Source organism: Spea bombifrons, chromosome 1 (assembly GCF_027358695.1).
Source record: "Spea bombifrons isolate aSpeBom1 chromosome 1, aSpeBom1.2.pri, whole genome shotgun sequence".
Classification (NCBI taxonomy): domain Eukaryota; kingdom Metazoa; phylum Chordata; class Amphibia; order Anura; family Pelobatidae; genus Spea; species Spea bombifrons.
The window spans coordinates 77,763,315-77,777,043 of NC_071087.1; the positions used below are offsets into that span (position 1 = coordinate 77,763,315).

General features: G+C 43.0%; 1 protein-coding gene across 1 annotated transcript; it reads left to right on the forward strand.

Moving 5' to 3' along the window:
• Positions 1 to 2,750: 2,750 nt before the first annotated feature.
• Positions 2,751 to 3,942, forward strand: LOC128498373 (N-acetyllactosaminide beta-1,3-N-acetylglucosaminyltransferase 3-like). The gene has a single exon (XM_053468482.1). It carries the CDS (start codon positions 2,751 to 2,753, stop codon positions 3,756 to 3,758), a length of 1,008 nt encoding a protein of 335 aa, XP_053324457.1. The 3' UTR covers positions 3,759 to 3,942.
• The last annotated feature ends 9,787 nt before the right edge of the window (positions 3,943 to 13,729 follow it).

Genomic DNA, 13,729 nt, shown 5'->3' on the forward strand with positions numbered 1-13,729 from the left:
ATCTTTTGTATTTAAGTTTATTATACAAAACTGCTTATGATAAAACAGACATCAACCTGTTTTAGCAGGAATACATAGATCAGTAACATTAGCACAGATAGACGATAAGCAGTACTGCGACGCAGCGCAGGGCAATACACGTTACAGTACGACTTCAGTTTACGGAAAGCTCAGTAGAAGCAGTGTACAATTACATTCCCAGACGTGGCACATATGGTTAGCACTTTAGTGGAACATAACCTGGGGGAATGGGGGGGGAGGGGGCCGAGGAGAGTGGGGCTAGTCTTCAGCCTCTAGACTGTCCTTGATAGAGTAGTCTCTCAGCAGGCTGTGGATAAGCCTGCGGCAGTCACGGACTGTGACCTGCTCCCTCCTCAGCACCAGGCGGTTCCTGGCAAGCCATAGAGCGTCCTTTACGCAGCACATGAGGCGCCAAGCATCCTCAATGGCGCTCTCTGTGTGTGTTCCTGGGAAAAGTCCGTAAAGTACCGAATGGTAGGACAGGTACTTTCTCTCGATAGAGTCCTTGAGATCCAGCTCCAGGGCTCTGAACAAGGCCTGTGCAAACGGGCACTGCCAGAACAAGTGGAGGGAAGTCTCCTCCTCCACAATGCACTGTGGGCAGTGTCTATATCTGCACAGCCCCCTGGCATGCATAAATGTCCTTAGGGGGAGGCCTCCCTGAATGGCCATCCATGCAATGTCTTTGTGCCTGTTGGTTAGCCTGCTCGACGACACGTTAGCCCAGACAGTCTTGGCTGTGGCGTCGGGGAGCCCTGGGATGTTCTCGATAGTGTCTTTGGCTCTGATGAGCTTGTGGATCACACGGGGTAACCACAAGTCTGGTTTAACTCCCTCCAGTTGGTGCTCCCTTACAAATTTGCCCACGTCCGAGTAGAACCAGGGCATGGTCCAATTGTAAGGGATGGAGCTGTCCCACTTTTCCCACTTGAGCTGCCTCCACAGGGGCAGCAGGAAGAAGCGAGACATGGAGTTTCCAGCAGAGCCTTTCACTACGTCTCTGAGAGTCCTGCGCACGCAGTTGCACACAAAGAAGGTCCTCAGCATGGTAGGGATGTCAGGCACTCCTTTGCCTCCCTTGCCGGGTTCCTTGTACATCACTGCGCGCTTTACTCTGTCCATTTTGGAGCCCCAGATGAAGTGGAAAACCGCTTGGTTGATGGCTCGGTGAATGGTGACCAGCAGGGGCCACGCCTGAGCCACGTACTGCAGCACGGGAAGAATCTCGTTGCGCAGCACCAGCACTTTCCCTTCGATGGTAAGGTCTCTGAGGCTCCACAGCCCAAATTTCTGCTTTACCTTGTTGAGTCTCTCCTCCCAGCTTTTCAGGGCCGCACCGTCTCTGCCGAACCAGACTCCCAGGATCTTTAGGAAGTCGGTTTTGACGGGAAACGGGATCGGCTCAGAAGTCAGGTCCCACTGCCCGAACAGCATGGTCTCCGACTTCCCGCAGTTGACCTTTGCGCCTGAAGCTCGGCTGAAGTCCTCGCACGTCTGGACGAGCGCTCTCACCGACCGGCGATCCGCGCAGAAGATGGTCACGTCGTCCATGTAGAGCGAGCACTTTATCTCTTTCTTGTCTCTGCCCGGCGCGGTGATCCCTCTGATCTCTGGATTCCGTCTGATGCACTCGGCGAAGAGCTCTATACAACAGACAAAAAGAAGAGGTGAGAGAGGGCAGCCTTGTCTGACCCCAGAGAGGACAGGGAAGGGGTCAGTCTTCCAGCCGTTCACCAGCACCGAGCTGCGGATATCAAGGTACATCAGGTTAGCGTAAGAGCAGAACATCTCCCCCAGCCCAGGGTTAAAAGGCATATCATGGGGCACAGTGGCATTTAGAGGGTTAAAAGGCATATCATGGGGCACAGTGGCATATAGGGGGTATAAGGCATTTCTGGGGCAGATGTGCATAACTGGGGGGGCAGGTTGGAAAATAGAAGGAAATAAAACCAAAATATTTTTCTCAATCATAGCTTTTATTAAAAAAAATAGTTTACATGAATTAACATTTACTGGTAAAAATTTTTTCCTATAGGGTCATCTTATATTCAGGCTTTTTCTTTTTTTCCTAAATTAATATTCAGATTTGGGGGGTCGTCTTATAATCGAGCAAATACGGTATTATGAGTTAGAGTTGCTACCTCAACCAGTTCTTCCAAAAGACACACACATACATTTTAAAGGCTATTACTGGCACATGTAAAGAGTTGCATGAGAATTTATGGAATGTATATGTTAACAATAAAGAATCAACTAATCAATCATAATAGTAGCTATGAGACCACCATTAGTTAATGGATTCCTTTCTGTATGCATTCTATATTTTTTGTGTATTATATATATTATATGTGTATGTCCCTGACAGAATTATGAAGCAATTCTTTCACTGAAGTGAGAATGTATATTATGAAATACAAGCATAATACATTGAATTTTACAGATATACATGCAAAAAAGTAAGATATTCCTTTCTTTGTATGTGCTACAGTATAGGATTAGTTTCTGTGTCACACATGGTAGCATAAAGAATAATAGGCTTTTTAAAAGCAGTATCTCATTTAACATATTTATCTATTATTTCCAGGGTTATCAAGAAAAGGCATTTTCTCAAGGTCTTGATTGGGATTGTGGTGACAGTCTTTGCTTTTCATTTTACCATCTACAAAATGTTTAAAATTCCTGTTCTTCCCAAGAAAAAAGATATAGGGGATACTCTCTCTAGCATTGATATGGCATTGACAACACAGCCACCTCTTATATGCAAAGAAAACACTTCAGTGCAAAAGTTCCCTAAATTTGATGATCAGCCTCAAGCCATGAAAGACTTTCTGACTTATCGTCATTGCAAGAGCTTTCCACAACTTATAAAATCCACCATGAAGTGTGGAGGTCCAAATAAATCCAAGGACATCTTCCTATTATTAGCTATTAAATCTTCCCCAGGCAATTATGAGCGTCGAGAAGCAATCCGAAAGACATGGGGGGCAGAAGAGATTTATAGGAATGTTCAAGTGAGAAGATTATTTCTAACTGGGATTCCAAAGTCACAACAGGAAGAGAAGCGTTTGAATAAATTACTGGAGATTGAGAGCCATACATATGGAGACATCCTGCAATGGAACTTTCAAGATACGTTTTATAATCTTACCCTGAAGCAGATTATGTTCCATCAGTGGGTGCAGACTTGGTGCCCTGATGTTCAGTTCATCTTCAATGGAGATGATGATGTGTTTGTCAACACATTTAATGTACTCGCATATTTGTATAGCCTAGGAAAGAATGGAAGGACTAACCACCTCTTTGTCGGACAGTTAAATATAGGCATGCCCCCTGTCCGGGAATCATACAGCAAGTACTATGTTCCAGAAGAGCTGTTTTCAGGAAACCTATTTTTGCCCTACTGTGGGGGTGGTGGCATTATCATGTCTGGTTTTACGACCCAATCTATTTTTAAGGCATCAAAGAAGATCCCTTTGTTTCCCATTGATGATGCTTACTTAGGGATGTGCTTAGACCAGGCTGGACTAAAGCCAGATAACCATGAAGGAATGAAGACATATGGAATCTCACTGTCAGGATCGGTGGACTCATTTGACCCTTGCTATTACCAGTACATGTTAATGGTGCACCGGTTTATGCCATACGAGATGCTAGTTATGTGGAATGCCTTACAGATCAAAAGGTTCGGATGCAAAAGAAATACAAATTCACAGAAACTAAATAAACAGAAACAGTAGCAGTAGTTGTTTACAATGGGCACAATTCTATGAACTTTTTAAAATCTAGAGCCTGAATGTAAACTCCCCAGTAAGCAAATCAACTCGGGGAACAAATTCAATATATGGCCACTAACTGCTCAAAGCAAAGTATACATTTGTGAGTTGGTCTAATAATCACAGGTGATTCTAAATAGGACCAAAGATCATCTGGTGCATCCAAATGCAGCAAAAACAATTAAAAATTTAAATTCCAATTGATTAATTAAGCCGTAAAAATACATAGTGGATCTGCTTAAGTTAGCAACGTTACAACCAGAACCTACTTCAGTAATAGACTAATTGCACAAAGAATAAATAGACTGTTTAAAGTATAATTATGCTGACTAGTGTGATTAAAGTAGTACAAAGGTAGTCAGCACCTATTGTTTTATATAGCACGATCATATTGCACAGCGTTGTACAATGGGTGAACAGGACATAACAAGTGTATAAAATGTTGTTAAGTAAAATATGTTAAGTAATTGTTCCTAGAGCTCATGTGATTTGAATCTTTACAATAAGTTAGAATAGATTCAAGTAATTGCTATTTTTAACAGTCATTCAATTTATTTAAAGGGAGACAAAAAATGTCACAGTTAAATAATTTGCCCTTATAATAATAATAAAAATAATAATTGAATTTGCCAGGTTCAAAGATGTCCCAAATAGGACATGGGAAGGCAGGATCATCAGCTAGTAAAATTCTTAATTGAAAAATGCACACCTCCCACTGGCAAGAGATATTAGGGCAGATCAAGGAGTGGTGGGATGTGGAGAAGAGGGGACACAAAAGATAAAATTATACGCAGATGATGTTTTGTTAACAGTTAGAGACCCAATAACTTCAACAAAACATATTATGTCCTGGATTGATCAATATAGTTCCGTTGCGAATTATAAATTAAACATTAATAAATCAATAGCACTCCCACATTATCTTGATATAATACAAAAACAGGAGATTGAGAAATTGGGTTTTGTTTGGGCTAAGGATGCCCTTACGTATTTGGGAATAAAAATGAATACAACACCAAACACGTGGATGGGAATTAATCTTCTTCCCCTGATAAAGGATATGAATTTTTCCATTAAAAAGTGGCAAGGAATGTTTATTTCCTGGTGGGGGAAAATAAATGCAGTAAAAGCATATATTCTCCCCAAGTATATGTATATCTGTAGGATGATTCCCTATATGATTCCAAATAGTTGGATTGAATTAATTCAAAGACCAATAAATAGATTTATATGGGGAGCAAAAAAACCTAGGTTAAAATTACAGGTCATAGTTAAGGATAGAAAGCATGGAGTCCCTAGGAGTCCCTCTTATTCAGGAATATGCACAGGCCACTTTACTTGCCCAAGCCATACTGACACAAAGCATTAATGCTGTACAAGAGATATGGTATAGAGGGGAGTTACCAAGAAGATCTCGATATAGAGATTTGCAGACTTTGTTCTGGACCTCCTCCAAGCAATCTATAGAAGTGGCCGATATGGGGACTAGCGTGGTTTTGAGACATCTACTAAGAAATTGGCACTGTGTGAAAAACAAACTTCGACTTGAAGATAAGTTGATAACTAGCCTTCCAGTCCTTATTATAGAAAACATGAACGAAAATTTAAATCTATCTAACTGGATACAGAGTGGTATTACTTTAATTGAGGACTTGATAGATGGAGATACTCTAAAGTCCTTCAATGAACTCCAAGCTGAATTTAACTTACCTACTGGGGAATGCTTTAGATACTTAAGAGTTAAGAGTTTTCTGACAAAAGCCCTAAACTGGAACCAGGGTCCGGCAGCTCAAATTCTTTTTAAACAACTGGTGGAAAGCTCCGACCATAGAAAATTATTAGCAAAAGCGCTAAAACTGATTAGGGCTTGTAAAAACGAATATATTTCTTCAGCATTAGCCAAGTGGGAGAAAGACTTAAATATCAAAGTAAATTATGAAGACTGGAATAGAGCTTTAAACTTAACTTACAAGTATATACACTGCCTAAACTTAAATGAGCTTCAATATAAGCTTATGAACAGATGGTATTTGGTCCCCACACTATTAACAAAAATGTTTCCCAATAATTTGCCAAACTGTTGGAGATGCGGAGCGGAAAAAGGAGACATGATGCATATTTGGTGGAATTGTTTGCCAATAAAAAGACTATGGTTAAAAGTCTCAAACAGATTAGTCAATAAATTCGGCCCGCATTGGAAGTTGACCCCAGAAAGAGCATTACTCCACTTAAACTTACCCAATCTCGCAATTAAAGATACTCAATTCCTTCTGCATTTATTGACTGCAATAAAAATCGTAATAGCCAGAAATTGGAGATCTTCTGATGTAATTATATGGACAAAGATAAAATTTCAACTAATTTATCAATGTCAGATGGAAAAGTCCCTCTTTGCCATGATTTGATATTTAAAATCAAATATCAAATCATGGCAAAGTCCCTCTTTGCCATGATTTGATATTTGATATTCTGCAAAAGGTACAGGGATTGGACTGCTGAGGCCTGGGGTGGAGTAATTTTCTCTGATGAATCCCCTTTCCGATGGTTTGGGGCATCCAGAAAGAAGCTTATCCAGAGAAGACAAGGTGAGTGCTACCATCGGTCCTGTGTCCTGCCAACTGTAAAGCATCATGCTGGAAAAGTTGACAAAATGCCAGGGCAGATTGCAGAGGTCTTGGAAAACAAGGGTCAACACTGCAAATATTGACTCTTTGCATAAACTTAATGTAACCTTTGGCCACAACTGTAGAGTGAAGAACAAGAAGAACCGCACCCAGAGCAAGGAGTGTTGGCAATTCACGCATTCATCAGGCAACACCAAGGTAGAGTGAAACAGGAACTCATCAAACCACACACAGGCCCCCTTTGCACACGGCTCAACCCACCTCAGCCCAGTAAGGGGTCGCTGTTGTATCCTGTGGGGAAGATGGTAAACACGGGTGGTTCCCTGACTTCTGGCTGAAACCTGCTGGATATCAGATCTTAGTGCAAATACTAGGCGTGGAGGTCTTTGTCCTGAAAGTCCTCACCAGATGGAGAGTTACATCACACATAAACCCCCTCCCAAAATGCTAAGCATATTTAAAAAAAAAAAAAAGAAGAAAAGAAGTGATTAAATTAAATTATAATTTTGTTATTTAAAAGTAATGCCACAGTGTCTGTTACAAAATAACTCACGAACATATACATATTGTGACACACCTGTTCCCGATGTGCTAAACATATCCAGAAACACATATTGTCACGTCCCGGGACCAGCTACCAGCAGGCAGGATGCTGCTAGCAGAAGCGAGGCTCCTGGGTGACGAACATATACCTGCCTATGATGCACCCGTGACGCGAGGCCGGGGGAGGAGCTGGCTGATTAAAAAATCCAGAAATGCTCAGTACTGTTACCCTGTTGTGGTCCTGCTGTTGCGTTTGACAGGTTGTAGATCGTATTCTGCAGTGGTTTTGCCTTGCATGGATGACATTTTTGCACATTCTCTTTCTTATTAAGGAATTGTGAGAACTGATCTTAATTGAGGCAAGTGATTCGTGATGCACTCTGGAAGGAATTTTGGTGAGCCAGCCACTCCTGGGAAGATTCACCTCCTTTCAAAGTTTTCTCCATTTTTAGACTTTGCAGAGACCCATAGCATTTGAAATTAATGTGTAACCCTTTTCAGACTAATGTCAATGACTTTGTTTCTCATCTGTTCTTGAATTATTAGAATTCATGGCATCATGACATTGGCTGATCCGGGGGGGGGCAGGTCCTGGCACCCAGACTTACCTCTTTATCTCTCTAATTTACAGGAGAAGCCCTGGTTGAGAGGGGTCACTCAGTGGCGTCTCCAGCTTTCATATTTGGGGGGGCACATGGGGGCCAGGGACCAAAGTAGGGGGGCCAATTCTAAAACGGTACATATACACTATATATATAAATAATATGTACTTATCTCTTTGAAGTAAAGACCGTGATATAGCCACTGCTGCCCATAAATATAAATATTAGACCCTGCTGCCAATATGAATATAAATACTAGACCCTGCTGCCAATAAATATTAATATTAGCCCCTGCTGCCAATATGTCAATATTAGGGCTGCAACAACTAATCAATAAAATCAATAATAATCGATAATGAAAAGTGTTGCCAACGAATTTCATTATCGATTAGTTGAGTCGATTTTTATCGATTATAAAATGAGGGTTTTTTCGAAGCAAACGCTCTGAAAAATACCTCTCGTTTTATAATCCGTTTGTTACTTACCTGTCCCTCCCTGCAGTCACTGCCGATTGGCTGCAAGGAGGGACAGGGAGAAAGAAAGGGGTGGGGCCAATCGGCAGTGACTGCGGGGAGGGACAGGGAGAAAGGGGCGGAGTCAAACTGTTGATTGGCCCCATTCATTTCCTATAGCGTCCACATAGTTTAGGAACTCATCTAACCGTGAGTATAAAATTAATATTTGGGCTGTTGAAAGTTAGGGGAGGTGGGGGTTAATTTAGGGGCAGTTTTAGTTAATGGGGTTTAGGGTTAATTTAGGGGCAGTTATAGTTAATGGGGTGTTTAGGGTTAATTTAGGGGCAGTTATGGTTGATGGGGTGTTTAGGGTTAATTTAGGGGCAGTTGTGGTTGATGGGGTCTTCAGGGTTAATTTAGGGGCAGTTGTGATTGATGGGGTCTTAAGGGTTAATTTAGGGGCAGTTGTGGTTGATGGGGTCTTCAGGATTAATTTAGGGGCAGTTGTGGTTGATGGGGTCTTCAGGATTAATTTAGGGGCAGTTATGGTTAATGGGGTCTTCTCTTCAGGATTGAAGTGCTGAGCACTGAGGGTTAATTTAATTAATTTAATAAGGTTAACTTAAGGTGCAGTTAGAGGTAAAGGGGGGCAAACTGAGGGGAATCTAAATCCTGGGGGCAGTGAAGATTAACCCTGTATTTATTTATAAAAGTATTGTGTCTGTGAAGGCGTCTGTGAACGAGTCTGCAAATCTATGAGGGCACTATGGAATATTAGGGGGGCATACATTATACCTGGGGAGGACAGAGTGACATATCTGGGGGATAAGGCATATAGGGTATATAAGGCATATGTGGGGAGGGCGGTGTGGCTTGTCTGGGAGGCAGTGTGGCATGTATAAGAGGCAGTGTGGCATGTATGGGAGGCAGTGTGGCATATCTGGGGAAGACAGTGAGAGTCAGTACAGTCTTCCCTCTTTCTGACTGGACCGTGACATTGAGAGGTCCTCTCCCCTGTAATCCTCCCCAGAGTCCTTTTGTCCTCTCATTCACTAAACCATACCGCTCTTTTACTTACACCCTGTAGTTCAGAGATAGATCAAATAAATAACACATGGAAACAGCACATGCAACTGAATAAGACAAAAAAACTGGAAGAACACAAGCAAAGGATCTCCGGCTAATGTCTTGGTGACTGATACCACAGACCACCTGTGTATATACATGCGTGCACATAGCACATTCTCTACTACCCTCCTGTCTATTCCTTCTGGCCTGTAGCTCCCTCACTGAGCCATGATCTGATCAGGTCCTCCAACATTCAGCAATCATCCTGGACACTTACACTGCATGCCGAGAATGGACAGCTGAGAGGTATGGACCCGTCAGAAAGCCAGGAGAACACCATAACCCCAGCATGGATTAGAAAGAAACTATAGCCCTCTGCCCTTCTGACCCAGTTCTGCCCCCTGTTGTCACCTCATGTGCCTATAGCAGCTGCAGTAACACGTTCCTCCAACACTTTTGGCTTCCATTAGTGTGCCATCTGTGAATGAAAGGCATGTTGTGCGGTAGTGCCACTCCATATGTTGAAGGTGAAATAGATGGTCTTGCCAGCTGCTTTGGACAGCTAACCATTAAACAACGCATACAAAGGGAGGGAACTATATGTCTGCTGAAAATGCTGCAAGAGGAGAGGCTGTAGAAGGGATCAAGGGACTCTAGCAGCTGCCTAAAGGCACACTTCAATCATGGAGAATGAAGCCTTTCCACAGCGATAACATGTCCAAGCAGCCATGTCAATTTATTTGACTGGTGCTTCCACATGACCATAAATGGAAAGCCCCAAAGTGTTTAAGGGTAGGTTGATGCCATTTGCATTGGTCAGTGCTGTTGCTGGTGGTGGCTGTTGTGGGTTTGCTGCTGGCATCTGTGCTGCCAATTTGCCCCTGAAACAAAGCTGCTCTGTGATGTGTTCATAGATGTTTGGTCATACCAGAATTGGTGAGATCTCCTACCACCTTATTCTGGCTCACTTATGACACAACATACACTTGCAGCGGCATAGACAGCGAGAGGTAGCAATGTTTTTTTTAAAATTTTCCATGACAATATGAGTGGTGGTTCTAATAAATGTAGGGGAACCAGTTGCAAAACAGCACTTAGGTAGACCAGAAGGAGCAACATATATAGCGGAAAAACTACTAGATGATAAATCACTTGACTCCTCTTTCTTATGCTTGTAATGTAGATGGTTGTCATTACTGATGTTGATGACCATGACCTTTTTTTTTAGGTCAGGTACAGATGCTACAAGCTTGGACCTTCCCTCTTCTTGTTCACTTTCTTCCAGACCAAAAATAGACCTGTTGATATAATTTGACAGTGCCTGGTTTTCTTTGCTCTAGGCAGTTGGAAACTTTACAGGGCTGGGAGTGCTTGTGGTAGTGGTAACACCAAGGGTAGTTTAAGGTAGCACTGATTTTATTTTGTGCTTCACCATAATACAGTTTAAAAGCAATTTCGCCTTTGATCCCATCAAGGCACCAGCACATGGCACCTCGGCAATGTCTTGGTAATAATTAAAATTGTGCATTCGTTTGGTAGGTGGGGAGGAGGAAATTTTACTACTACTAGGGGACGTTTGCTAGCAAAAAAAATCCAGGCTGTAGTAAGGCCATAAGCAAGAAGACTTATGCCTAGTTGGTGCTGGTGTTCTAGGGTTCAACCAACTGCTTTGCTATGTATACTTTGTCTCACAGACTTTTTCAAATAAGGTTTGTGGCCGGTCAGTGCTGGATGCAATGAAGATATATAACTTTGATTGTCAACACAACTCAGGAACAGTAGAAAGGTGGCTCCTTTGTGGGCCATGGAGAATTAAACTGAAGGATCACTTAGACACATGTGCACAGCCCTCTGGTTAGTCATGCCAGAAACACACAACAACTTACCCAGATAAACACGTGTATTGTGAGATGACACGTGACTATGCCCCTGAAATGCCCCTTCATTTCAGGATTGTTTTGTTTCTCAAGGGGTGAGGCAACTGCTCCCTTGCGCCCCCTGGATCTGCCCATGGTATAGTAGTAATTAGTAAGTACTTCCACATGCATCCTTCAAACCTGAAAAAAAATACCTAGCTAAGGTAGAAGCCGCAGCACCCTCGTTATCATTGGTGAAATGTTTGGTTCCACTAATTTGCTGCTTCAACAAACCAATGGACTTCAATGGACTGGTGATGAAGAGGTGGCACTGGCACTTTAAGGCCAGCAGCTGCATGATGACATAAGTGTGTCCGACCTCTGCATATTTCACAATTGCACATTGTGGCACTGAAAATGCAAGTGATGTCAACACAGGTGTTGCTATAGGGGGCAAGACCCCCCCAGATTAGTCCTTGCCCTCCTTTTGCACCCCCACCAAATTCAGAACCCCTATATAAACGTATGGGCACACTGGGCAGTTGCCCAAGTGCCCTGCTTTCTGGGGACCCTGTGGTGAATCCAGCAATGTGATTCACCAAAAAGCCCCTAAAACAGTAGCATATCTATAGGGGAGGGGTGAGCGGTAAGGGCTGCCTCTCCTGGGCTGGTCTTGAGGGCCACGCCGAGGCAGCTGCAAGACTGTGATCTCCCCAACCAGCCCTGCTCCACAGGACTCCGATGAGCAGAGCTGGTTGGGGAGATCACAATCTCCTTCCAACCGGCCCAACACTAAGGAGCGTGAAGTCTGCAACTTCCGACCTCAGCTTCTGTGCTCCCTAATCATTATGCTCGACAATTGATACCGGGATATGATGCCTGGGATATAGTGATGAGGAAGCGATCTGGAATGAGAGACATCACGCTCCCACAACAGGATGGAAGGTGGAAAATGAGAAAGGTAAGAGAATGTGAAAAAAGGGGTGTAAGGGCGGTGTATGTGTGTGTAATATATATATATATATACCGTATTTGCTCGATTATAAGACGACCCCCCAAAATCTGAATATTAATTTAGGAAAAAAAAGAAAAAGCCTGAATATAAGAAGACCCTATAGGAAAAAAGTTTTACCAGTAAATGTTAAGTCATGTAAACTATGTAAACTATTTTTTTTAATAAAAGCTATGAGAAAAATATTTTGTTTTTAATTCCTTTTATTTTCCAACCTGCCCCCCAGTTATGCACATCTGCCCCCAGGCTTGTCACTCTGCCCCATAAATGCCTTAAACCCCCTATATGCCACTGTGCCCCATGATATGCCTTTTAGCCCTCTAAATGCCACTGTGCCCCATGATATGCATTTTAACCCTCTATATGCCACTGTGCCCCATGATATGCCTTTTGACCCCCTATGTGCCACTCTGCCTTCAGAAATGCCTTATACCCTGTAATAAATATAAGTCAACTATTAATCTCCAAGGATAACAGTTGGCTCCCAACACAATGGGATTCCTCTTGAGTAAACCAGTTTCAAGGAATTACACTAGTGGCGAAACCCAAATGTCCAGGAACTCACAATACATCAAAGGGCTATCTCTCTACCAGGTGGGAACAATAAACAGGAGATACAATCTACAATCTCCTACAACAAAAGGACTGCAGGAGACAATATCAACATTCCAGAGACCCATCCTGAATTTGCCCTGAGGACCATCAATTTCACTGTGGGGGCAACCTAACTTCTTGGACAAGAGCGGTCTCTACAGGCAGCTGGTGCAGGTACAAGATTGTGCCTTCCTAAGGATGAGTGGACACAAACTCAGAAGATGATTGGCTGGGACTGTTTGGGCATGGTGGCTATAAAGGTGTTGTGTGAGCAACAGAGAAGAAGAGAGAGAACCAGAAAGAAAGAAGGAAGGATAACATCAAGGTGACAGGGACATCCCATCCTTACATGCACACATAGAGTCATTAGCATAGTGTAGTTAGAGTCATAGAGCCTTGTATTTCAGACGCTTCTCTATATACTCATATATATGTATTTGTTATGTTAATAAACCCATTGTTTTAAGCCACTGGTGTAAGTGGAGTTTCATACGACGAGGAATCTGTAGTAGTTAAAGGAAAGCCAGACGGGTGAAGGTTATATATCCCGGGATTTAAAGGTGCTTTCTACATACCCCTATATGCCACTCTGGCATTTAGGGGGTTAAAAGGCATATTATGGGGCAGAGTGGCATATAGGGAGGTATAAGGGATTTCAGGAGGCAGAGTGGCGTATAGTGGATTAAAAGGCATTTCTGGAGGCAGAGTGGCATTACGGGGGTTAAAAGGCATTTCATAGAGCACTCTGCCTACAGAAATGCCTTATGCCCCCAATTTAACACCCCCCCAAAAAAACTTACCGGTGCTTCTGACTCCCAGTCTGTTGTCCGGGCAGCGTGTAGACGTCTGCTGCAGCCGGAAGGAGATGCGGTTAGCTGCGAGGGTTGTCTGCGTCCGATGAACGCAGACAACAACCGCTGCTAACCGGAAGGAGGTGCGAATAGCGTAGACATCTCCACACAGGGAGTCAGAAGCACCGGTAAGTTGGGGGGTGGGGGACAGGAGGATCCAGGTCCCCTGCAGCGTTGCGGGGGATCTGGATCTTAGTCTCATAGTCAGACCTATTTGAGGTCTGATTATAAGACGACCCAGATTATAAAACAAGGGGTATTTTTCAGAGCATTTGCTGTGAAAAAAACCTTGTCTTATAATCGAGCAAATACGGTATATGTGTCAGGGCA